This window comes from Hypanus sabinus, chromosome 17 (assembly GCF_030144855.1).
Source record: "Hypanus sabinus isolate sHypSab1 chromosome 17, sHypSab1.hap1, whole genome shotgun sequence".
Lineage (NCBI taxonomy): Eukaryota > Metazoa > Chordata > Chondrichthyes > Myliobatiformes > Dasyatidae > Hypanus > Hypanus sabinus.
The window spans coordinates 28,208,189-28,233,225 of NC_082722.1; the positions used below are offsets into that span (position 1 = coordinate 28,208,189).

Here is a 25,037-nt window from a genome sequence, read left to right on the forward strand (position 1 = left end):
CTCACTGTCACTCCGTCTCCTGCTCACTCTCTTATTAGGGCACAAAAAAAAAGCCATTTGGCTCATTCCAGGTCCCATTTGAACAATCCCATTCCATTCCCACCCCACTTTAGCTACATCTCCTTCATTGACATATCAGGATCACTGATTGCTCTTTAATACCTCGTCCCTTGGGTGGACTGGCAATTTTCCCACATGAAGATGTTTTTTAAACATGCTGTCATGTGATTTTTGTTAATGACACAAATATATTTGTTATCTTGGTCTTAAAGAAACAACCATTCATCACCTAGCTCTTAAATTTCCACCCCACAACAGTCACTGTTGCAATCCTGGACTGACAGCAGTCAATATATGGCAATATGCTACAAGCAGCGATACTTCTGTGTCTGTGGCCACACTGTCTGTACCTGTGGCCACACCGTCTGTATCCGTGGCTACTCCGTCTGTATCTGTGGCCACACAGTCTGTATCTGTGGCCACACCCTCTGTATCCGTGGCTACACCATCTGTATCCATGGCCACACCGTCTGTATCTGTGGCCACACAGTCTGTATCTGTGGCCACAGCATCTATATCTGTGGCCACACCCTCTGTATCTGTGGCTACACCATCTGTATCCGTGGCCACACCATCTGTATCTGTGGCCACACCCTCTGTATCCGTGGCTACACCATCTGTATCCGTGGCCACACCGTCTGTATCTGTGGCCACAGCATCTATATCTGTGGCCACACCCTCTGTATCCGTGGCTACACCATCTGTATCCGTGGCCACACCGTCTGTATCTGTGGCCACAGCATCTATATCTGTGGCCACACCCTCTGTATCCGTGGCTACACCATCTGTATCCGTGGCTACACCCTCTGTATCTGTGGCCACACAGTCTGTATCTGTGGCCACACCCTCTGTATCCGTGGCTACACCATCTGTATCCGTGGCTACACCGTCTGTATCTGTGGCCACAGCATCTATATCTGTGGCCACACCCTCTGTATCCACGGCTACACCGTCTGTATCTGTGATATTCTCTGAGATGTTGACATCAAGACCATGAAACCTTAAGATTTAGGAGCAGAATTTGGCCATTTGGCCCATTCAGTCTGCTTTGCCGTTTCATCATGGATTGCCTCCTACACAGTCTCGACCTGCAAATCCACCGGTGCTGGAGGCGGATACGATAGGGTCTTTTAGGTGACTTTTGGATAGATACAAGGAGCTTAGAAAAATAGAGGTCGATGGGTAACACTAGGTAATTTCTAAACTAAGTACATGTCCGGCACAGCACTGTGGGCTGAAGAGCCTGTATTGTGCTATAGGTTATCTATGTTTCTATGTAATCCATTTTCCCTCTCAGCCCCAATCTCCTGCCTTCTCCCCGTATCCCTTCATGTCCTGACCAATCAAGAATCTATCAACCTCCGCCTTAAATATACATAAAGACTTGGCCTCCACAGTTGCCTGTACAATGAATTCCACAGATTCACCACTCTCTGGCTAAAGAAATTCCTCCTCATCTCCGTTCTGAAAGGATGCCCTTCTATTCTGAGTCTGGGCCTTCTAGTCACAGCGTTTCCCACCATAGGAAACATTCTCTCCACATCCACTCTATCAAGGACACTCACCATTTGATAGGTTTCAATGAGATCACCCCTCATCCTTCTAAATTCCAGACTCAGAGCTATCAAATGCTTTTCATATGACAAGCCGTTCAATCCCGGAATAATTTTTGTGAACCTCCTTTGTACCCTCTCCAGTTTCAGCACATCCTTTCTAATATGAATGTGTCAAATCTGCTCAAAACACTCCGTGTGAGGCCTCACCGGTCCTTTATAAAGCCTCAACATTACATCCTTGCTTTTATATTCTAGTCCCCTTGAAACAAATGCTAAATTCGGATATTCCTTCCTCACCACAGACTCAGCCTGCAAATTAACTTTTAGGAAATCCCAGGTCACTTTGCACCTCAAATGTTTGTATTTTCTCTCATTTAGAAAATAGTCATCCCTTTCATTTCTTCTACTGAAATGCATGACCATACACTTCCCCACACTGTATTCCATCTGCCACTTCTTTGCCTATTCTCCTCCTGTAGTCTCTCTCCTCCCTCAAAACTACCTGCCCTTCCATCTATCATTGTATTGTCTGCAAACTTTGCAACAAAGCCATCAATTCCATCATCCAAATCATTGACACTTATCATAAAAAATTTGTCCCAACACAGTCCCCTGCAGAACACCACTAGTCACCAGCAGCAAACCAGAAAAGGCTCCCTTTATTTCTACTCTTTGCCTCCTGCCAGTCAGCCAATCTTCCACCTATACTAGTTTCTTTCACAATAAACCATGGGCTCTTAACTAGCTAAGCAACCTCATTTGTGACACTCTGTCAAAGGCCTTCTGAAATTCCAAGTACGTGACATCAACTGATTCTCCTTTGTCTATCCTGCTTGTTATTTCTTAAAAGATATGTCAGGCAAGATTTTCCCTTGAGGAAACCATGCTGACTATGGCCTATTTATCATGTACCTCCAAGTACCTCAAAACCACATCCTTAGCAATCAGATCCAACATCTTCCCAACCAAACGATAAAATATTAGTTATATAAGGGAGAACTCTGCTGCTTTGCGACAGAATCATACTGTAAGATCTTTCATGCGTATCTGAGTGGGAGTGGGTACTTCAGGTTGATGTCTCATCTTCAAGATAGCACCTCTGACAACACAGCATCCACTTAGTATTGTATGGCAGCTTTCTGGAGCTGCAGTTGAACCCATAACCATCTTATTCAGAGGCAAGAGTCCCAGCACAGAGCCACTCATTCTAGTGAAACATTATAATTAATTCTCCAGGATGGGCACTGGTTCAAAGAGACCCAACCTCCCTTCTCCACTCTTTCAATGGGAACAGCCAGGTTCTTTGGCATTTAGCAATAGGACTGCACAGTAACTGCTACAGTCTGTGCCTTTTGGCATTATTTCAGCAGTCTGTTGCCAGTCACAACTTTGTTCTTTATTGTTATGACCACCAAGTAAGTTTATTGATGATACACTGAGTGCAATTTTAGCTATAAATTCAATCCATTGGCAGAAATAATGCATCAGCGGTCCAACGCCTGGATCCTTCAACTCCAGCCTGACTTGGAATGTTGCAGATGTAATAAAAAATCGATTGGAGCTGAGAGTATAGCGTATGACAAGGACACAATCAGCCTGCCACTTTAACTCCCATGTTGTTCTTTTGTTTTCCAATTTAAGCTGCAGTCCGTGGCTGGTAAAAGTGAAAATGGCCACCGGGTCATTTCAGGCTACAATGACAAGTGATTGATGGAGGTTTATATCAAAATATCATTTGCAGCAGAAACAATTTACTAATTTGCTTTATTTTATTCATGGGCATTTTATTCCCTCATGTACAATATTAAGTACATAACATATTTTTATGAGTTACACACAAAAAACAGGAATTCCTCTGAGTCTGGAATGTTCTATTGCCCTAATATTGGCAGATTATCATGTTACAGGCCATATATTGAATTCCCTTGTCCATTAAAAAACCTGAAACATTGTGAGTACAGGACTAAATAAGTTGCTTCAGCCTTGTGGGTATAATATTTTACTACATTTGAAGCACATAGACAGCCAAGCCAACTTTTTAGTGTTACAATAATATTTCACCTATTAAATAGTTCTGTTTACAACACTTGTATGCTGAGATTAGTCACTTAATAAAACTGTCCGGCTTCTAATAAAATCCCATGAGTAGTTTTACATGCGCATTATGTGCCAACACAAGTAATAACCCAAATTTGCATCTGCACTCTAATTGTATTCTGTACAAATAAAACGGCTCACTGAGTAAATGGTTTCTCAGACAGCATCGTAACTCAGAGAGGGCACAAGTCCAGCAACGGTTACTGTAGTGCTCCGATTATGCATATTTATAATTTCTTCTCTTCAGCTGCCGAGTTAATACGGTTGAATTCCTCGGTATGATCTGCAATGATAACTCATCCCAGGCATGCACCAGACTTTTATGCAAATATATCAGCACAATGAAGGCGCCAGAGATTCTGGAGATGCTGGAATGCACAGAAAATGCTGGAGGAACTCGGCATTTCCTCCCCCACTGTTTTATTCTAGCTTCTGTACAAGGAATACAAATGGTCTTAACCAGGTGGAGGGCTGGCCGGCAGCTTTTGCGATTGTCTTTGACAGTGCTGTCTTCTGAGCATCAGACAGCTGCTCACATAAAACTGATGACACTAACTTAGAATGTGTTTTGTATCCACCTGCATTGTGCTCTTCTCTTCAGCTGTGGCATAAGAATGACATGGATTAGAGGATCAGAGGCGGAGAGTCAGTAACTTTAAATTCCATCTCAGGGAACCTGTCCCGGACCCAACATATTACAAAGAAAGCATGGCACCACCAGGCTCTTGAACAGAAGAGGATAACTACACTCATCTATTGAAAAGTTCCCACAACCAATGATCTCACTTTAAGGACTCTATCTTGTCTTTTCATGCTCTCATTATTTATTGCTCTTTATTTATATTTGCTTTTGCAGAGTTTGTTCTCTTCTATGCTCTTTCATTGATCCGGCTTACAGTTACTGTTCTATAGATTTGCTGAGCATGCCCACAGGCAAAAGAATCTCAGGGTTATATGAGGTGACATGTATGCACTCTGATTATAGATTTCACTTTGAACTTTGAACCTGGGAGGGAGTGGGTAGCACGGACAGCAGCTGTTCAGTGACCAAGGGTCACTTCTGACCTCTGCGGCTGTCTTTGTGGATTTTGCTCAGTTTCCTCCAACTCTGTGGGTATGTCCAGGTTCTCCTCCAGTTACTTCCCACATCCCAAAGGTGTTCTCTTAATAACAGGCTATGGTACATTGATCATTGTGTAGAGTAACTCAGAGCGGAGTCAATGGACATGTAGTGGGTTGCAGAGAAATGGTGGTGGTGGGGGGGGGGGGGGGTGGTGATGGAATTGACTCAGTTGGCCAAATTACTTGTTTCTGTGGTCTATGGCAATACAAGATAGTAAATCTAAAACAGCTGGCCAGTAGGCAGGTGTTATTGAAATACCTTGTTAATTTACTCTGAACAGCATAGCAGCAAAGACTTCTCTTATTCTTTCGCTTTTACCATCTGTAGAATTCAACAAGCTCTGAATGTTAAACCAGCATGGTACAATATAAATATAAACCCTCACTGTTTGATGAACCAATTCCATTATTATAGACTATTTTGTGCATAAGTTGGACAATACATAGATATCATTCAATGCTGCAGTATTGTAATGAATGGCATCAAAAATATCTAAGATTGCTAAGGAAGAATTCTTACTAAACATGAAGTGAGAGGAAATTAGTTCTACAGATGTAGGAACAAAATTATGTACATGCATCAAAGTTTTGAATTTAATAATATTTTTGAAGTTTGCTCATCTGTAGGATTGGGCATTCATACGCTCTCACTAAACTGGAAGGAGCTCACTGAGAGATAAAGACCTAGAAAGCCACTGATATATTTGTGTAACTCTCCATCAGCAATCTATGTCATTACTTAATACTTTGAGACCATACAGCATAAGAGCAAAATTAAGCCTTTCAGCCCATCAAGTCTGATCCACCATTCGATCATGTTTCATTTATTTTCCATTTCAACCCGATTCTTCTGCCTTCTTCCCACTACCTTTGGCACACTTGCTAATGAAGAACATATCCACTTCTGCTTTAAATATACCAAAATACTTGGTCTCCACAGCTGAAGCAATGAATTCCACAGATTTACCACTCTCTGAATAAAGAAATTCCTCCTCATCTCAGTTCTAAAGGGATGTCCTTATACTCTGAGGCCATGCCCTCTCCCACTTCTGAAAACATCCTCTCCAAGTTCACCCTATCTAGGCCTTTCAATATTTGGTCGGTTTCAGTGACATCCCCTCTCTTTCTTCTAAACTCCAACGAGGGCTGTCCCAGAGCCATCAAAATCCTCATGAGGCCAAAGCCCCTCGTGCATTAACCCTTTCGTTTCTGGGATCATTTTCATAAACTTCCTCTGGACCCTTTACAGTGCCAGTATATCCTTTTTGTTTTACATATACAGTACAGCCCAAAAATACTCACAAAGCTCCAAATATGGTCTGACCAAAGCCTCAGAATTGCATCCTTGCTTTTATATTCTAGTCCTTTTGATTTAAGTCCAATTTCATTGTGCTCTGATGATAAAATAGAAGCGTATATAGATTGCCTTGTTAACAATCTCATGACCAACAGGGGAATTGCCATTTGCAAGAATGTCACCATATGGTACATCCAAAGCAGCACTGGAACATTTTTCAGATATTCTGCGCCAAGAAATGAAACCTTGGGGAGTACAAATATCCATCATCCAACCCGGTGCTACTAAAACAGGTAAAATGCATTTTGATAAATTAGTGCAATATGCAGTATCTGGCTAACAACAATAACGTTCATTCATAAAGTTTCCATATTCTCCCAAGTAGTTGCAAAATAGTTACCAGCAAGAAAAATCTTCTCTGTTAATGAAGGTGCTTTTTTTTAGATATTTAAGTGGTGATATCTGGAGTTTTGGTTAAAATGGTTGAAATGTAGCGGTGTGCTACACACAGTGCTAAAATAACGACACGGAGTCGGTAAACTGCAATTAAAGATGATTTTATTCGAACTTCACAGCCTTGCTTTAAAGCCTCTCTCATCCCAACCTCCCCGGGCGCGGATGCTGTAAGGGACACGTACTCACAGTCCCGCGCAGGCTTTTCCCTTTGTTGGTGAAGCAGACCTGGAGCCCTTTTGGGACTGGCCTTTGTGCCGGCGCGCTGGCTATTTGTGAGCCGGTTCAAGTGCGCTAGGAAGTGGGTCGCCACAGAAAGTTGATTTGCAAAGAAAGCAGGGTGTGCACAGAGGAGCTGAAGAGCAGCGTTCAAGGCTTAAAGGGGTTCCAGAAAATAAATACAACACAGTTGTTTTCATTCTGCAAGGTGGGGTGTAAGGTGAGAAGGTATTTTGCATAGAAATTTGTAGATAGAGCTGAATATTTTGAATGGTGCTGTGAATGTTGGTAGAAGTCAGCCACAGAGGAATGATGGACTGCAGTGTGTTTCATGGATTCCATTTGTGCAAAAGAGCAGCTTTGCGTCTATCCAGCGCATTTCAGAATCTCAGACCATCCAATGCACTTCATAGTAGGATTGTGTACTGTAGAAAACATGGCATCTGATTCTTACAAAGCCAGCACCCGCAAACAGTACTGTAGTAAGAACAAGTACATAATTTAGCAATGTTGATTGAAAAGTAGATATAATTCATGACTACAGCTCAGCTTTCGTACTGCTTTTCAGAAGAGTGCCAGTTCTTTTTGTCCATGACAGGGCAGGTTGACCTTGGTTTTACATGCCATCAAAAGGACAGCACCTGAAGTAACACTGCACTAGTGTCAGTTTTTTAGCCACGCCTCTGGAGTGGGATTTGAATTCACAACCTTCCGAATCAGGCAAGGAGAATACCAGTGGAATCTAAGATTAGGTATAGAGCTTGAAGGACCTTTTGTGGAATCTGAGATGAAGTATAGAGCTTAAAAGACCTTTTATAAGAAACATAGATCCTCGATCAACAATATAGAGTTTTCGATCGTCTATGCTTTAACTTGTCTTCAGTACTTAATTGTCTCTTGTGACCTGGTGCCAACTTGCTTGCTCTGGTTACATTTGCTTGACTATGAATATTTCTTTCTGATTTGATCATTGCTAATCATGTTTTATCATGAATAATTATTGACATGGAAAGTCCTCATGACAGGCAAGATCACCAGTGATGAATAATAATAACAATAATTACACTATAACATGATGGAAACCTTTCTCACATTTTCTATTTCAGGGCAAGTTGGGAATGTTGAAGTCTGGGAGCAACGTTATGGAAAACTTTTGGAAAACCTCTGTCCAGCCCTCCTGCAAGAATACGGAGAAGACTATCTAGCAGAATTAAAGCAAGCCTTTGTCAAAGTTGGGCCTTTATTCCGACAGCATGTAGAGCCAATAATTGAAACCATTGTTACTGCTTTGTTAGTACAACATCCTAAGCCTAGGTACACCACTGAATATATAATTGATGCACTCAGAATTATTTACTATTTCCTGCCTTCCTTTGTGAGTGATGGTGTCCTTAGTAAGGTTTTTCTTCCACACAAACTTCTACCTAAAGGTATAAGTTCAAGCAACATCAGCCAGTAGTGCTCTAATTTTGAAAACCTGGTTATTGTTTGGTTTCAGGCTGCTCATTAATTTTCTGTTATTTTATGTCCAATATAGTGTAAGTGTTCAGGTTTATTATAATCTCAGGCATACAGAAGGTATTAGTGCCCGCCAACTTCTTGAAAGTAAGAGTCGCTTTTATATTCATGGTGACAAATCTGGTAAATTTCTAGCCAATCAGCTGAGACGTTCCAAAGCCAAACAACATATTACAAAGATCCGGAAGGAGAATGGAGACTTTACATCGGATCACTTAGAAATCAATGACGCATTTAAAATGTTTTATTCTCGACTTTATTCCTCTGAATCTCTGAATGACAATATTTCTGTTGATCATTTTTTAAATAATCTGAATATTCCTTCGCTTTCATTTGATTTTAAAGCTAATCTTAATGCGCCTATATCATCAGAAGAAATACCTTTTGCAATTTCTGCATTGTCTTCAGGGAAATCTCCTGGATCTGATGGGTTCCCTGTAGAGTTTTATAAATCATTCTCTTCACTTCTTTCTCCTCAGTTATTCTCAGTATTATCTGATTTGTTTAAATACAGTAAATTGCCACCCTCTTTTAATGAGGCATCTATTATTCTTTTATTAAAAAAGGGTAAAGACCCAACAAAGTGTTCCTCGTATAGTCCGATTTCTTTGCTTAATGTTGATGTTAAAATCTTGGCCCAAGTTTTGGCTTATAGATTAGAAACTGTTATTCCCTCTAGTATTTGTGAGGATCAAACTGGTTTTATTAAAAGCAGTCTTCCCCTTTTTAGCATTCGGCGTTTATTTAACATTTTATATTCACCTCCAACTGGGATTCCTGAATGTGTTATTTCCCTCGATGCGGAGAAAGCATTTGATCGTATAAAGTGGAACTACCTTTTTGCAGTTTTAGAAAAATTTGACCTCGGTCAAAGTTTTATCTCTTGGATCAAATTGCTGTATCTGTGTCCTACTGCCTCTGTTTTGACTAATTTTCAGAAATCCCAGTTATTTAACCTCAAACATGGCACCCGCCAGGGATGCCCTTTAAGTCCCTTTCTCTTTGATTTGGCTATAGAACCTTTGGCGATAGAATTTCAAAATTGTCCTGAATTGACCGGGATTTGGAGAGGGGGTGTTGAGCATAAAGTTTCTCTTTATGCTGATGACTTATTACTTTTTCTTTCAAATCCGTCTACATCCTTACCTCCAATGTTTTCACTTCCTGATCAGTTTAGCCCGATCTCTGGCTATAAACTTAATTTACATAAGAGTGAACTTTTCCCAATTAATAAAGAAGCACAAGAATTAACATTCTGTGATCTCCCTTTTAAAGTAGTTCATAATCAATTTAATTATCTTGGGATTACAGTCACAAGGAAGTTTAAAGATCTTTTTCGTGAAAATTTTGCCAATCTTTCATATACTATAAAACAGAGTCTGTTACAATGGTCACCTCCATCTATGTCTTAGATTAATATCTAAGTCGTATTAATGTTGTTAAAATGTATGTTCTCCCTAAACTTTTATATTTATTTCAATCAACCCCAATTTTTATTCCTAAATCTTTTTTTGATTCCTTAGACTCTATCATTTTGACATATCTGTGGAAGAATAAGCGCTCTAGAATTAATAAAGTTAATCTCCAAAAATCTAAAAAAGAGGGTGGCATGGCTTTACCTAACTTTCCTTTATATTATTGGGCAGCCAATATACGTTGTGCTATAGCGGTGTGCTACACGCAGCGGCTAAAATAACGACACGGAGTCGGTAAACTGCAATCAAAGATGATTTTATTCGAACTTCACAGCCTTGCTTTAAAGCCTCCCTCATCCCGCCCTCCCCGGGCGCGGATGCTGTAAGGGGCACGTACTCACAAACCCCCCAGGCTTTTTCCCTTTGTTGGTGAAGCAGACCTGGCGCCCTTTTGGGACTGGCCTTTATGCCGACGCGCTGGCCATTTGTGAGCCGGTTCGAGTGCGCAAGGAAGTGGGTCGCCACATAACCCCCCCCCAATGTCCACAGTCTGGGCCGGACCCGGTTTGGGAGGTCGGCCTCTGCGCCGCGGTGCCGGAAACTCGACCGGTTGCGCCAGGTCCACATGGGCCGGTTGGAGTCGGTCCACCGTGAAAACCTCCTCTCTCCCCCCCAACGTCCAGCACGAACATAGACCCATTGTTCCTGAGCACCGTAAACGGCCCCTCGTAGGGCCGCTGCAGCGGTGGCCGGTGGCCGCCCCTTCATACAAGCACAAACTTACAGTTCTGCAGGTCTTTGGGTACACAGGTCAGGTTCTGCCCATGCTGCGAAGTGGGTATGGGGGCTAGGTCACCGAGCCGCTCGCGTAGTCTGCCCAGGACTGTTGCGGGTTCTTCCTCTTGCCCCCTTGGGGCTGGTATGAACTCCCCGGGGACGACCAGGGGTGCGCCGTACACCAACTCGGCCGACAAGGTGTGCAGATCATCTTTGGGCGCCGTGCGGATGCCGAGTAGGACCCAGGGAAGCTCGTCCGCCCAGTTGGCTCCTCTCAGGCGGGCCAGGAGAGCCGACTTTAGGTGATGGTGGAAACGCTCCACTAGTCCTTTTGTCTGTGGGTGGTAGGCAGTGGTGTGGTGCAGCTGTGTCCCCAAAAGGCTGGCCATAGCTGACTACAGGCTGGAGGTGAACTGGGCGCCTCTGTCGGAGGTAATGTGGGCCGGTACACCAAAGCGAGATATCCGGGTGGCGATCAGTGCCCAGGCGCAAGATTCGGAGGTGGTGTCGGTGAGCGGGATCGCCTCTGGCCATCTTGTGAACCGGTCCACGATAGTGAGGAGGTGCCGCTCCACGCGACACTGGCAAGGCGCCCACAATATCCACATGAATGTGGTCGAACCGCCGGTGGGTGGGTGGAACTGCTGCGGCAGAGCTTTGGTGTGCCACTGCACCTTGGCCGTCTGGCAGTGCATGCACGTTCTGGCCCATTCACTGACCTGCTTGCGGAGTCCGTGCCAAACAAACCTGTTGGAGACCATCCGGACGGTTGTCCGGATGGAGGGATGCGCCAAGTTATGAATGGAGTCGAAAACGCGTCGCCACCAAGGTGCCGGGACGACGGGACGGGGCTGGCCGGTGGCGACGTCACAGAGTAGGGTCCTCTCACCCGGGCCTACGGGGAGGTCCTGGAGCTGCAAACCGGAGACTGCAGTTCTGTAACTCGGGATCTCCTCGTCTGCCTGCTGCGCCTCTTCCAGTGCCTCAAAGTCTACCCCTTGGGAAAGGGCATGAATGTTAAGGCAAGAGAGTGCATCCGCCACATTGTCCTTACCCGAGACGTGCCGGACATCTGTTGTGTATTCAGAAATGTAGGACAGATGGCGTTGCTGGCGGGACGACCAGGGGTCGGATGCTTTCGTAAACGCAAAGGTAAGCGGTTTGTGGTCCATGAACGCCGTGAAGGGCCCACATTCTAGGAAGTACCTGAAATGCCGGATTGCCAGGTAGAGCGCCAACAGTTCCCGGTCGAAAGCACTGTATTTGAGCTCGGGTGGCCGCAGGTGTTTGCTGAAAAACGCCAGGGGTTGCCAGCGACCCTCGATGAGCTGTTCCAGCACCCCACCGACTGCCGTGTTAGATGCGTCCACTGTGAGGGCGGTAGGGGCGTCCATTCTGGGGTGCACTAGCATCGCGGAGTTTGTCAAGGCTTCTTTCGTTTTAATGAAAGCGGCGGCGGACTCCTCGTCCCAGGTAATGTCCTTGCCCGGACCTGACATCAGGGCGAACGGGGGCGCATGATCCGGGCAGCTGAAGGGAGGAAGCGGTGGTAGAAATTGACCATACCTACAAATTCCTGAAGGCCTTTGATCGTGGTGGGTCGGGGAAAGTGGCGGACCGCATCTACCTTAGCGGGCAGAGGGATTGCCCCGTCTTTAGTAATCCTGTGGCCCAGGAAGTCAATGGTGTCGAGCCCGAACTGACATTTGGCCGGGTTGATTGTTAGACCGTACTCACTCAGTCGGGTGTAGAGTTGACCGAGGTGGGACAGAAGACAACTCCTGCAATTCTACTGTTCATTTTGATGTAGCAATTTTGTACTGTTAAAGTGACTTCTGTACAGAATATTTTAATAAAAATCAATAAATAATAAAAAAAAAGACGACTGCTTCTGACTATGAGGATGTTGTCCAAATAGATGAATGTGAAGTCCAGGTCGCGTCCCACCGTGTCCATTAGCCGCTGGAACATCTGTGCGGCATTCTTCAGGCCGAACGGCATGCGGAGGACCTCGAAAAGGCCGAACGGGGTGATGAGAGCTGTTTTGGGGACGTCGTCCAGATGCATCGGGATTTGATGGTATCCCCGGACGAGGTCTACCTTGGAGAAGATCCGTGCGCTGTGCAGGTTTGCTGCAAAGTCCTGAATGTGCGGCACAGGGTAGCGGTGCGGTGTTGTAGCCTCGTTCAGCCTGCGGTAGTCGCCGCATGGTCTCCAGTCCCCTGTCGCTTTGGGCACCATGTGCAGGGGGGAGGCCCATGGGCTGTCGGACCGCCGGATGATCCCCAATTCCTCCATCCTCCTGAACTCCTCCTTCGCCAGTCGGAGCTTGTCCGGGGGAAGCCGCCGAGCGCGGGCATGGAGGGGTGGTCCCTGGGTCGGGATGTGATGCTGTACGCCGTGTCGGGGCATGGCTACCGTGAACTGCGGTGCCAGAACCGATGGGAAATCCGCCAGGACCCTGGTGAAGTCGTTGTCGGACAGCGTGATGGAGGCTAGGTGAGGGGCTGGCAACTGGGCTGCACCCAGGGAGAACGTCTGAAAGGTCTCGGTGTGGACCAGTCTCTGCCTCGGCAGGTCGACCAGCAGGCTGTGAGCCCACAAAAAATCCGCACCCAGAAGCGGTTGGGTTACCGCGGCCAGTGTGAAGTCCCACGTGAATCGGCTGGAGCCCAACTGTAGCTGCACCTGACGGGTGCCATAAGTCCTTACTGTGCTGCCGTTCATGGCCCACAGGGGGGGACCTGGTGCCCTGTTGCGGGTGTCGTAACTCGTCGGAGGTAAAACGCTGAACTCAGCCCCAGTATCGACCAAAAACCGGCGTCCCGACCTTCTATCCCACACATACAGGAGGCTATCCCGATGGCCAGCTGCCGTAGCCATCAGCGGCGGCTGGCCCTGGTGTTTCCCGGGAACTTGCAGGGCGGGCGACAACGGCGGGCTTCTGTGCCCCACCGCTGGTGGTAGAAGCGCCATTGTTCGTTGGGCCCCCCACCCCTGCCCCTGGGGTTAGCGGGCTCTGCGGCCGGGCCTGGACTGGTTTGCTGCTGGGAGCGTGGCCTGGTGATCTGTGCGACGGACGCCCCACTCTCCTTCTTGGCATTCCACAGCAAGTCCGCCCAGGCTGCCACCTTCCGGGGGTCACTGAAATCCACGTCGGACAGCAGTAGGCGTATGTCCTCGGGCAGCTGCTCCAGGAATGCCTGCTCAAACATGAGGCAGGGTGTGAGTCCGCCAGCCAGAGACAACATCTCATTCATTAAAGCCGATGGAGGTCTGTCTCCCAAGCCATCCAGGTGCAGTAAACGGGCAGCTCGCTCACGTTGTGAGTGTCCGAAAGTCCTGAGGAGCAGGGTATTGAATTCCGTGTACTTGCCGTCTGCCGGGGGCGACTGTACGAACTCCACGACCTGGGCCGCTGTGTCCTGGTCGAGGGAGCTCACCACGTAGTAGTAACGTGTGTCCTCCGAGGTTATCTGCCGGACGTGGAATTGGGCTTCTGCTTGCTGGAACCAGAGGTGAGGTCGCAGCGTCCAGAAGCGTGGCAGTTTCTGCATGAACAGATGCAGCGTCATTCATCTCCGGTCCAAAAATCGTTTGGACCGTCGGGGTCACCAATTGTAGCGGTGTGCTACACGCAGCGGCTAAAATAACGACACGGAGTCGGTAAACTGCAACCAAAGATGATTTTATTCGAACTTCACAGCCTTGCTTTAAAGCCTCCCTGATCCCGCCCTCCCTGGGCGCGGATGCTGTAAGGGACACATACTCACAATCCCCCGCAGGCTTTTCCCTTTATTGGTGAAGCAGACCTGGCGCCCTTTTGGGACTGGCCTTTGTGCCGGCGCGCTGGCTATTTGTGAGCCGGTTCGAGTGCGCTAGGAAGTGGGTCACCACAGTGCTACCTTTTGGTCTTTTTTCCATGGCCAACCCGAGTGCCCTAATTGGGTGGCAATGGAGTTGAGTTCCACTAAAGATTTATCTATTTCTGCCCTTCTTGGCTCTGTACTCCCTAGTAGTTTGTCCAGATTAATAGTTAATCCTCTTGTTAGACACACTTTGCGTATATGGGCTCAGTTTAGGAAATTTTATGGTTTCCATGGTTTTTCCTTTTCTAGCCCTATCTTACATAATCACCTTTTTTTGCCTACTACGTATCATTCCATGATTGGTATAGGAAGGGCATTAGACATTTTGAAGATCTTTTTATTGATAATCGCTTTGCATCTTTTCAACAGCTCTCTGCTAAATTCAATCTGCCCAATGCTAATTTTTTTTAGATATCTCCAAATTAGACACTTTATTAATCCTTTAATTCCTAACTTCCCTGAAATGCCTGAGAAAAATGTTATGGATTTATTTATTTCTATTAATCCACTAGGTAAAGTTTTAATATAATTTATTCGTGACAAATTAGCAGCCTTACAACGTGCCCCTGTGGATAAAATTAAAATGATTTAAATATCTCCTTATCTGATGAGACTTGGGACTTGATTCTCAAATCGGTTAATTCAACCTCTCTTTGTGCTCGTCATTGCCTTTTACAGTTTAAGATTGTTCATAGAGCCCATATGTCTAAATCTAAACTATCTCGATTTTACCCTAATATTAGTCCTCTTTGTGATAAATGCAAAAGGGGAGAGGCCTCTCTCATTCATATGTACTGGTTTTGTCCTAGCTTGGAGAAATTTTGGAAAGATGTCTTCATAATGTTATCGTATATTCTGAATCACCACCTAGAACCTAACCCTTTAATTGCTTTGTTTGGTTTTTTGGGTGAGACAGATTTACGTTTGAGTTTGACCAAGTGTCGAATATTATCTTTTGCTTCTCTCCTGGCTAGACGTTTAATCCTCCTTAGATGGAGAGATGTTGCCCCGCCCACGCATGCTCAAAGGCTTAATGATATTATGTCCTGCCTAGACCTTGAAAAAATTCATTATTCAGTTCTTAATTCAGATATAAAGTTCCATAAGGTCTGGCGACCTTTTATTGAGTACTTTCATAACCTTCCTCTTAACTAAGGTTTTTTTTTCCGGTCCCTTTTTTTTGGTAGTAGGCATTAATATCTTCTGTTGCTAAATGTATTTACAGTTTTGGGGGTTTGATTGTCCTGATTTATATTCTCTATATTGTGTTGTGGTTGGTCTGGAGGTTTTTTTTGTTGCGGGGCTTGGGGAGGATACTAATTTTACATGTCTTCAATTTGGGTGCTTTCTCAATTATCCTTTTTTGTATTATATTACTATTGTATGTTTATTTTTGCACTGTACTAATGTTCTTCATTTTGATCTGGGGTTTTTTATCTGTAGCGATGTAGAAAATGTATAAAAAAACTAATAAAAAAAAAGGTATTAGTGCCGTGAAAAATTAGCTTTTCACAGAACAAGATGAGAACACACGGATGATAAAATAAACTTAAATTTACATAAATTATACCCAAGCCACACATGCACAGAATAACTAACAAAACAAACAATGGCATTAATGACAGGGAGAAAATAGATGATAGTCCAAGGTATTGTTAAGGTTATATCGGTCGGTTCACGACTCTGATGGCAGTGGGGGAAGACGTTCTTGCTGAACCTTGGCGTGTAGATCTTCAGGGACCTATATCTTCTACCTTATGGCAGCATTGAGAAGAGGGCATGGGTCAAATAATTAGAGTCCCTGGTGGCAGAGGCTGCCTTCTGACACATAGCCTCATGCCGTTGCTCTCTGTGGTGCAGAGAGCTGTACCCATGACGGAACGGGCTGAGTCCAGCAGTTTTTGTAGCCCCTTGTGTTGCAGTGCACTGGAGCTTCCATGACAAACTGTGATGCAAACAGGTTCGGTGTTGCACTGAACATGATCAAGAGTAGGGTATCCCTCTCTCTAAAGTCACTCTGCCATTGAATATCACAGCTGATCTGATCATCACCATTTCTCCTCCTCATATTCCCTACAGAACAAAGATTTGTGTTGCAAATGAAAGTAGATAAATCAAATGTCCTGCTCTACCTACAGACACTAACATTGAATTGTGAGTGATGAAAAGGCTTCTGTAGTGACATTAGAGAATTCCGAGTAGTCAAAATGGAATTAAAAGTTGAATTGTACAATTGACTGCTCCCAGAGAACTCTTGATGGCTCAGTTTTAAAATCATCCCACTTGCTTGTGGTCCCTTTGCCTGTCAATAATCTACTCCTGTTAAGCTTTGCAACCTTCTGTCTAATACCGTAAAATTTTGCCTTGCCCCATTCTAGAAGTTTAATCTGTGGGCCAGGCCTGACACTTTCCATAATTAGTTTAAAATTAATAAAACAATGGTCATTGAACACGAAGAGTCACCTTGTCCCACCCTCTTAACCAAGAGAAGGTCAAGATTTGCTCTCACCCCAGTTAAACTTTCTATACATTGCCTGAAGAACGTTCCTGAACACCCTTAACAAACTCCATCCCATCTTAGCCCTTAGCACTATGACTGTCTCAATCCAAATCAAGAAAGCTAAAATTCCCTACTATGCCAACCCTATTGTTCTTGTAACCTTCTAAAATCTCCCTGGATTCCACATTAGAGGCCCTAATGTACAATCTCTACCAAGTGACCACCTCCTGCATATTTCTCAGTTCTACCCTTAAAGGGACAATCCCTCAGTCATTTCATCTCAACTACTGCTGCAAAATTCTCCTTAATCAGAAATGCAACTCACTCTCCTCTCTTGCTTCCACCTCTATAGCACCCGCACATTAGGATGCTTACAGCTGCCAGCCTTCTCCCTCCTGAGATTGGGATTTTCTGTGTTTCCGTTTTTGGGATTTTCCATGGGGCTCAGAAGCCATGAATTTGGGATTTGCTGCTGATCCATGTGGTTAATATGTGGAAGTTTTCTAGGGATCTCTGATGTCACACAGCTGGGATTTTCTGATGTTCGCTTTGGGCTGGATTGCAGTTTTCTTGGTGATCCTTGTGGTTCTAACGTTGGAACATTACCTGAAGAAGCTGAGCATTATGTTAAATAGGAAGACCTGACCCTTAGCCACCCACCTCATTTTCTCTCACCACATAACCCCAGTGGACAGATGGTTAGAGAAAGTTGAATGGGACCTTTGGAGGCCCACAAGGATTTGTGGATCTTCAGTATCAAGGTGCTGTCTCATTTTGCTGTAGCACTGAGCCAGCAGATTCCCCAGCCACTGTCAAGCCACCATCACTTAAATGAAGCCAGATCTTCACCCTGAAGCAAACTTTCTAGCAGGAATATGGGGACACTGGTGATCTACTGGCAACTGCAAGGGCAGTTCTCTGGCAGTATATCTATTTAGCTGTTAAATAGAGAAGAAGAAATCCATAAAATCTCAATGGCTGAAAACTTTTTCCCCTAACTGATATACTGACTGACCTTGGTTTTCTCTCCCGCACTTCAATCCTTGGTTGTTGTTTTGCACCAAGCAAGTCTTTCATGCGAGTTTCTCAGCAAAAATAAAAGTGACAAAATGAGCTTGTTTGTTCATCTTGCTTTATTATTTGGGGTTTGTCCTACTTGAAAGCAAAGCTTGGAGACTGCTCTTTCCCGCCACATTTAATAGGAATCAAACTGACAGCTTTACATAGAATGTTTATGATATAAAGGTCATGAAGTACTGTTTTGGAAGAAAAATAGTCAAATCCCCAGACTAAGTACAGATATTTGGAGAACCCTCTTGACTCTGTGAGCTTTTTTTGTACATATAATTGATGCATAAAGACAGCTTGTAGTTTATAACATTTTTGAAACTTATCATCTGGAAATTATTTAACTTATTTCTGGCCTAATAGAGTCAAGATTCAGTCCTTCTGTTCCTTAGCAGAAGGGAACCAGCAAGAGCAGAGAAGTTACTTGTGATATTAGGTAGTATTTTTTCTGGTAAATACTGTTGCCTTGATGCATCATGGGCCTCTTGCTCCAGGTGCAGATACCTAATAGAAATGAACCTGAGGAGACTTGAATTCAACAGCAAGATGATAATAGATGTTTGTCATCCTGAAGTTTCCTAAAACTATAGAACATTAATGCTGTATTATTGTAGCCAGGAAAACCAATGTAGCTCTAAACATGTGTATTCAGGCTCTTTTTAGCTAATATCAGAGATAGAGGAAGGAGATGGTTTGGTGCCTACTGCTGTCTCCATCAAGTGTGGTGCTCTGTTGTGGAATTCAATAGAGCCAATAACTATGTCATCTTGATACTTAACGAACTATGCAACGAAAGGCAAGGGCTGCTGACGTTTCTAGAAGCAGAGCACAGTTTGCTCATAGGCGTAATTCTTTGTCTTCTGTGTTTGAACGCTCTCTTTACCTTAACAATGTACAACTCAAGCTGCCTTGAGTGTGAACTGGTCCCTGACGTTCTACAGTGATGCTATTGAAAGAATGCAAGTCTGGCATGGAGGCGGCCCAAGATCCAGGCATCAATATATACCAAAGTGCGATATGTTTCCAGTAACGCTTCGTTCTACAGCAACCAAACACTGCACTGATACTTTAAAACAAAACATGACATGATTAAGTCAACTAAGGATAGCTCCTGGAGCATGCCTATAGGATGTCCAAAATTTTTGTTTGTCTCTGCAAAGCCGAGTAGCAGAAATAAAACTGGCAGTAGAATGGTACAAAGAGACTAGTAGGAATATTAATTGTCCAGATACTGATTTCAGCATCCTTTCATTAGCATTAAAGCTGCATTATGCTCAGTGCAGCTTGGTCAACACATTCTTCCTTTGCTATTCAAGTCTTTCAGACCCCTACTGCATTGTAACCAAGTGCCTGGTAATTTCTTTAGGGGATTGGTTCCTTCTCTCAATATTGACAGCCTGAGATGATGAGGTGCAGTTGTAGGAAACCACAGTGCTGCTTTCTTTTGATATCCTAGCACGTTGTTGACTTTAGCACTAATACTCTTCAAAAACAATGGAATAAGCCAAAGTCAAGTTTGGAACAGTTTTACGCTCTGAGTGCGAACACTGAACCAAGCTCAGTTAAAAGCAGCTTCCGAGACTTTACTGTGCACCAATTCAAAGGGGGATCAATGTGGAAGCTGCATATGGCAGCCATAACAAACCATAGCTGCCATGGAGAACAGGAAATTAAAGAGGGAGGGTGGGGGCTTACAGATCCATTCAATGAGCTGTCAGAGTCCCAGTCAATGAGATACATAACAGGAGGGTGGTCCCATGTGCCAAGAAAGCCATGGTAACCGGGGGAGGGGGGAGACCCTGACAGGAGCTGGCTCAAGCTGCCTCCTCCAAGTCTGAGAATCCCCTCATAGAGGAAGAATAGAGTAATAAATTAAAGCTCTTTGCAAGAGATGTCAGGCTCATTTGCAGGTAATTAAAAACTATTTGCAGCAAGTGATTGCAGTAATTAGATCACAGATTTGTTGACATTGTGTGACAACTGCTGGTTATGCACCGCAGCAGGTGAAGGATTTGTTATGTAGCATTTGAGCTCTATGAGCGGATCTTTGCTATATATTGATGGTAACAAATAGACTGTAGAAAGGATCAAATAGTTTGCATAACAGACTCTTTTACAAGAAGTGTCTCTCTATCAGTAGGTCCCTTATATCATATGTGAACAGTACTTATCTCTTTTGCTTTGGTGAGCTCTCTCCTTTAGTCTTAAACTCCAGCTGCTCTTCCGCCAGCACTGACTGCTATCTTCAATTCACCCTCCAATAAAATCTGTTGGGCGAGTATTGCAGGGGGCCTCCAGATTAATGAAGGCCACAAAAATCGATTCTGAGCCTTTCTCGAGCCTATTTTCCAGGAGTTTTATAGTCTCCTATTGTGCATGCACTTAATGGCGTATTTAGAGAGAACGCTGTCATAGGCAGCCATGTAAGTAAACATGGCCCAAATCTCCCAGGATCCATGCTCAAGGCTGTGGTGTTGAAGCAGTGCAGATTCCCTCAGGAAAGAGCCATGTGTGCTTCCTGAAGATACTGTAATTCACCATCAGGAAAACTTTCACGTTGAGGGATCTGAAAATTCCCCAACTTATAGCAATGTCCAGCTGATCATTAGGAGCCTTAGTCAAGATTCAAGATTGCGTATTGTCATTCTTCAGTACATTAGTGTAAAGGAGAATGAAATGATTGTTACTCTGCATCTGATGCATCTTAAAATCACAATAAGCATAAAAACACAATACAATCAATCCTACAAAACACAATGTACAGTAACTGATGGGTGTCGCCATGCATACAAACGTGAGGTTATCTTATCTAGCATACACATAGACTGATTGTACGCACCTGAAGTATCTGATCATAAGGTTAGTGCCACTTTATCACTGCCTGTCAAAGTGACTCTTGGCAAAAAGAACTCCTCCAGGTAGCAGCAGGGCCAGTGACTGTGTCAGTGCAGGCAGGAGGTGCGGAGTGGAGCATAGTGTATGCAGGGATAAAGGGTACCAAGTTGCTGTGGAGAGGGGTGGCTGAAGTGCATGTAATAATGTAATCAAGTCAAGTCAACTTTTATTGTCATTTCGACCATAACTGCTGGTACAGTGCATAGTGAAAATGAGACAACGTTTTTCAGGACCATGGCATTACATGACACAGTACAAAAAACTAGACTGAACTACGTAATTAAAAAAAACACAGAGAAAGCTACACTAGACTACAGACCTACACTGGACTGCATAAAGTGCACAAAAACAGTGCAGGCATTACAATAAATAATAAACAGGACAGTAGGGCAAAGTGTCAGTCCAGGCTTCGGGTATTGAGGAGTCTGATAGCTTGGGGGAAGAAACTGTTACATAGTCTGGTCGTGAGAGCCCGAATGCTTCAGAGCCTTTTCCCAGATGGCAGGAGGGAGAAGAGATTGTATGAGGGGTGCATGGGGTCCTTCATAATGCTGTTTGCTTTGCGGATGCAGTGTGTAGTGTAAATGTCTATAATGGCGGGAAGAGATCCTCTCAGCTGATCTCACTATCTGCTGCAGGGTCTTGCGATCCGAGATGGTGCAATTTCCGAACCAGGCAGTGATGCAACTGCTCAGGATACTCTCAATACAACCCCTGTAGAATGTGATGAGGATGTGGGGGTGGGAGATGGACTTTCCTCAGCCTTCACAGAAAGTAGAGATGCTGCTGTGCTTTCTTTGCTGTGGAGCTGGTGTTGAGGGACCAGGTGAGATTCTCCATCAGGTGAACACCAAGAAAGTTGGTGCTCTTTATGATCTCTACCAAGGAGCCATTGATGTTCAGCAGAGAGTGGTTGCTCCGTGCCCTCCTGAAGTCTACAACCATCTCTTTTGTTTTGTTCACATTAATAGACAGGTTGTAGGGTAGATTAATGGGTGGAGCTGTTGACCAGCCTGACAGTTTGGGGAAAGTAACTGTTTTTGCGTCTAGACGCCCTGGTGTAGGTGCTTTGTAGCCTCCTTACCTGACGGATGTGGGACAAACAGCTCATAAGCAGGATAGGTTCCATGACCACACTCCCAAGTATTCACATTGTCAATTTCACCGATGACCCTGTAGGTTTCTGCAAAAATAAACAAAGTGAGGCGTTTTATGTTTGACAAAAACCATAGCTCACTTTATCAAACTCCCTAACCTACAAAGCAAAAGCGTGCTAAAAACCTTTCACGTAACAACGTCATCGCTTCAGAGCAGCCTCTTAAAGTGAAACCCCGACTCAATGTCGGTGGCCGTGAATTAAGTACATTTCTCCTGATTATGTTACCCTGCACAGGCCCTGCCAGAATTCACTAAAACCGGGACTGTGAGCCTGTCTGGAGGCCCAGCTCGGGTCCTGTGTTCCATGGGTGGAGGAACTGCAGGTGCCTCTGGCTCGTCCAGAGGTGTGTTGACCAACTCATGGTCACGTTGTGATGCTGGGGCATGGCAGCGGAACACTCCAAATCTTGGTGGGCCGGTTTAAGGCAATCTATCCCTTTACCCCTCATATCTATAATAAAAAGTCTTTTCTCCCCATTCCAAAACATGAAACGGGCCATCGTAAGAGGGTCAGAGGGGACTTTGTGGTGCATCATGCTGGACAAAAACAAATGAGGTGGTGTGTTCGTCAACAGGAACTCAAGAGTGCTGTATTCCATGATGGGAGGTAGGAATAGGTGCAAAGGAATTGAATTTACTGAGGAGGGTACAACACTGTTGAGAGGCCAACCAGACAGTCATAGCATCAGGAATGAAATCACCTGGCACTCACAATGGCTGCACAGACACTAATTCAGCTGTGGACGACTACAGGTCCTCCTCTGGAGCCATTCAGAGCCCCAGCAGGACCCACGAGAGACGAAATTGCCAACACTCATCGGTCTGGGAAGCCCTCAGAGCAGCCTTTAAGGAGTGGTGACACTGCTCGCATAGGTCATCGGACTGCAGGTGATAAGCCATGGTGTGATGTACCCTACCGCTGAGGTTCTGGGCCATCGCAGGCCAGAAGACTGTAATGAATTGGAGATGGCAGTCAGAGGAAATACTCTATCAGATGCGGTACCAAACCGAACAACCCAGGTGCTGATGAATGCTCAAGGCACGTCTGCAGCTGTCGTCGATGGTAGAGGGATGACCTCTGGCCACCTGGTGGTATGGCTCACCACAGCGAGAAGGTGGGAGGGGAAGAAGAGGACCAACAAGATCCACATTGACAGGGTCAAACCATTGCTCAGGGACCTCAAAAGGTGCCAAAAGCAGCTGAATATGACAACTTTTGCCTTCTGGCACTCCACACAATCTGCAGTCCAATTACACACGTCCTTTCTGAAGCCATGCCAAACAAACTATAGTGCAGCCAGTTTCAGTAAGGAGCCATGTGTGGAGTCGAAAACAGTCCACCTCCAGTTTGTGGGCATATTGGGGCAGGGGTGACTGGCTGAGACATCACACAGGAGAGAAATCCCAGTCTCCCCAAACTTAATGTCAGCCAACTGCAGGCTCGTGACTGCTGTTCTGTAAGCCTGAGCATCACTGGTTTGGTCAGCTGCCACACCAGCATGGTCAACCCCTATGTGTACAGCCTCAATGGCTGGCTGTGAGAGGCAATCAGTCATGACATTATTTTTCCCCTTGATATGTTTTATATCTGTTGTGAACTCAGATACGTAGGCCAGGTGGCATCGCTATTTTGACCACCATGTGCACGAGGGTTTTGTGGTCAATGAACGCTGTGAAATGGCAACCCTCTAGAAGAAAGTAAAAATGCGGACAGCCAGAGAGAGACCGAGAAGCTCACGGTCAAACGTGCTGTACTTCCTTTCGGGGGACGGAGCTGCCGGCTGAAGAAGGCAAACGACTTCCACACACCTCTGGCCAACTGTTCGTGCACAGCAGAGTCTGAAGCATCAGTAGTAATGGCCATGGGTGCATTGGGGAGCGGATACACCAGTACGGTCAACTTGGAAAAAACTCATTTGGGATCATCAAAGCCCTGGTTATGGCTGCTGACCAGTCAAGCACTTGTTTAAGGGTATTGCCTTTAAGCCACTCATAAACTCAGCAACTCACGGAATGACACACTGATAGAAACTCACCAAGCCTAAGAACTCCTGTAGTTTTTTAGTAGTGAGGGTGGTGGGAAATCCATAATAGCAGCTACCTTTGGTAGGAGGAATTTTGTACATTCTGCAGAAATGCGATGGCTGAGAAAGTCAGTGGTTGACAACCCAAACAGCATTTAGCAGTGTTAATAATCAATCAGTGTTGGCTTAAGTTCTTGAAAAGTGTGCGGAGATGAGATACATGTTCAGATTTGGACTCCCTGGCAGCAACTACGTCATCCAGGTAAACAAAACGAAAATCTAAGTCTTTTACTACAGAGTCCATCAGCCGTTTGAAAGTCTGTGCTTCATGTGCAGAAACTCAAAGAGGCCAAATGGGGTTATCACAGCTGTGTTGGGAATGTCCCCCAAGCACACAAGTACCTGATGGTAGCTCCTAACTAGATTGAATTTGGAAAAAATTAACTTTGCAGCTAAACATGCCGTAAGTCTTAGATGTGTGGGATTGGATAATGATTGGGGGTGGTGGCCTCATTTAAGGTCAGTAATCACTACATGGGTCGGAAGCACCATTGCACTTAGGGAACATATGAAGAGGCAAAACCCAGGAACTATTTGAACGGTGTACAATACCAACTCTTTCCGTGTTGGCAAAACCAGCCCTCGCGGTTGCCAGTCTACACACACGGGCATGGACTGGCGGGTCAGTTGTGGGAACATGGTGCTCGACCCCATGTTTTGTTATTGTAATGGAGAATGTGGGCTTGATAAAGTTTGGGAATTCACCGGGCGGTTGAGTGAACTCACATACGGTGGTGCACGTGCTTGACAGAGTCATTGTGGGGAACTTACTGGGGGAGCAGGGTGATGACCCAAAGTCCCTGACATCCACAAGCCGGCAGTTCTTAAGATTGACTCATAGCTCTTGGGCACACAGGAAACCTGTGCTGAGCTGAGGTCTTGCCACCTTAGCCAGGACGAAGTCCCATGCATAATGTCGGCCACTGAAGCAGAGTGTCACCCATCACGT

The 25,037-nt window shown here is 45.0% G+C and overlaps 1 protein-coding gene and 1 long non-coding RNA gene across 3 annotated transcripts in view; one reads left to right on the forward strand and one right to left on the reverse strand.

The window, feature by feature from the left end:
* The window catches only part of LOC132406767 (11-beta-hydroxysteroid dehydrogenase type 2-like), an 83,032-nt gene extending 74,246 nt beyond the window's left edge, over nucleotides 1–8,786 (forward strand). For both annotated transcript variants that reach the window (XM_059992730.1, XM_059992728.1), the window contains 2 exons: nucleotides 6,288–6,425; nucleotides 7,911–8,786. In XM_059992730.1, the coding sequence (XP_059848713.1) occupies nucleotides 6,288–6,425; nucleotides 7,911–8,263 (491 nt within the window). In that variant the 3' untranslated portion in view covers nucleotides 8,264–8,786. The remainder of the gene's footprint in view (nucleotides 1–6,287; nucleotides 6,426–7,910) is intronic.
* Nucleotides 818–24,167, reverse strand: LOC132406769 (uncharacterized). Its single transcript, XR_009516238.1, has 3 exons — nucleotides 24,041–24,167; nucleotides 21,931–22,029; nucleotides 818–4,314 (listed from the first exon to the last, which is right to left on the reverse strand). It is a non-coding gene; the product is annotated as an uncharacterized LOC132406769 (long non-coding RNA).
* Nucleotides 24,168–25,037: the final 870 nt, after the last annotated feature.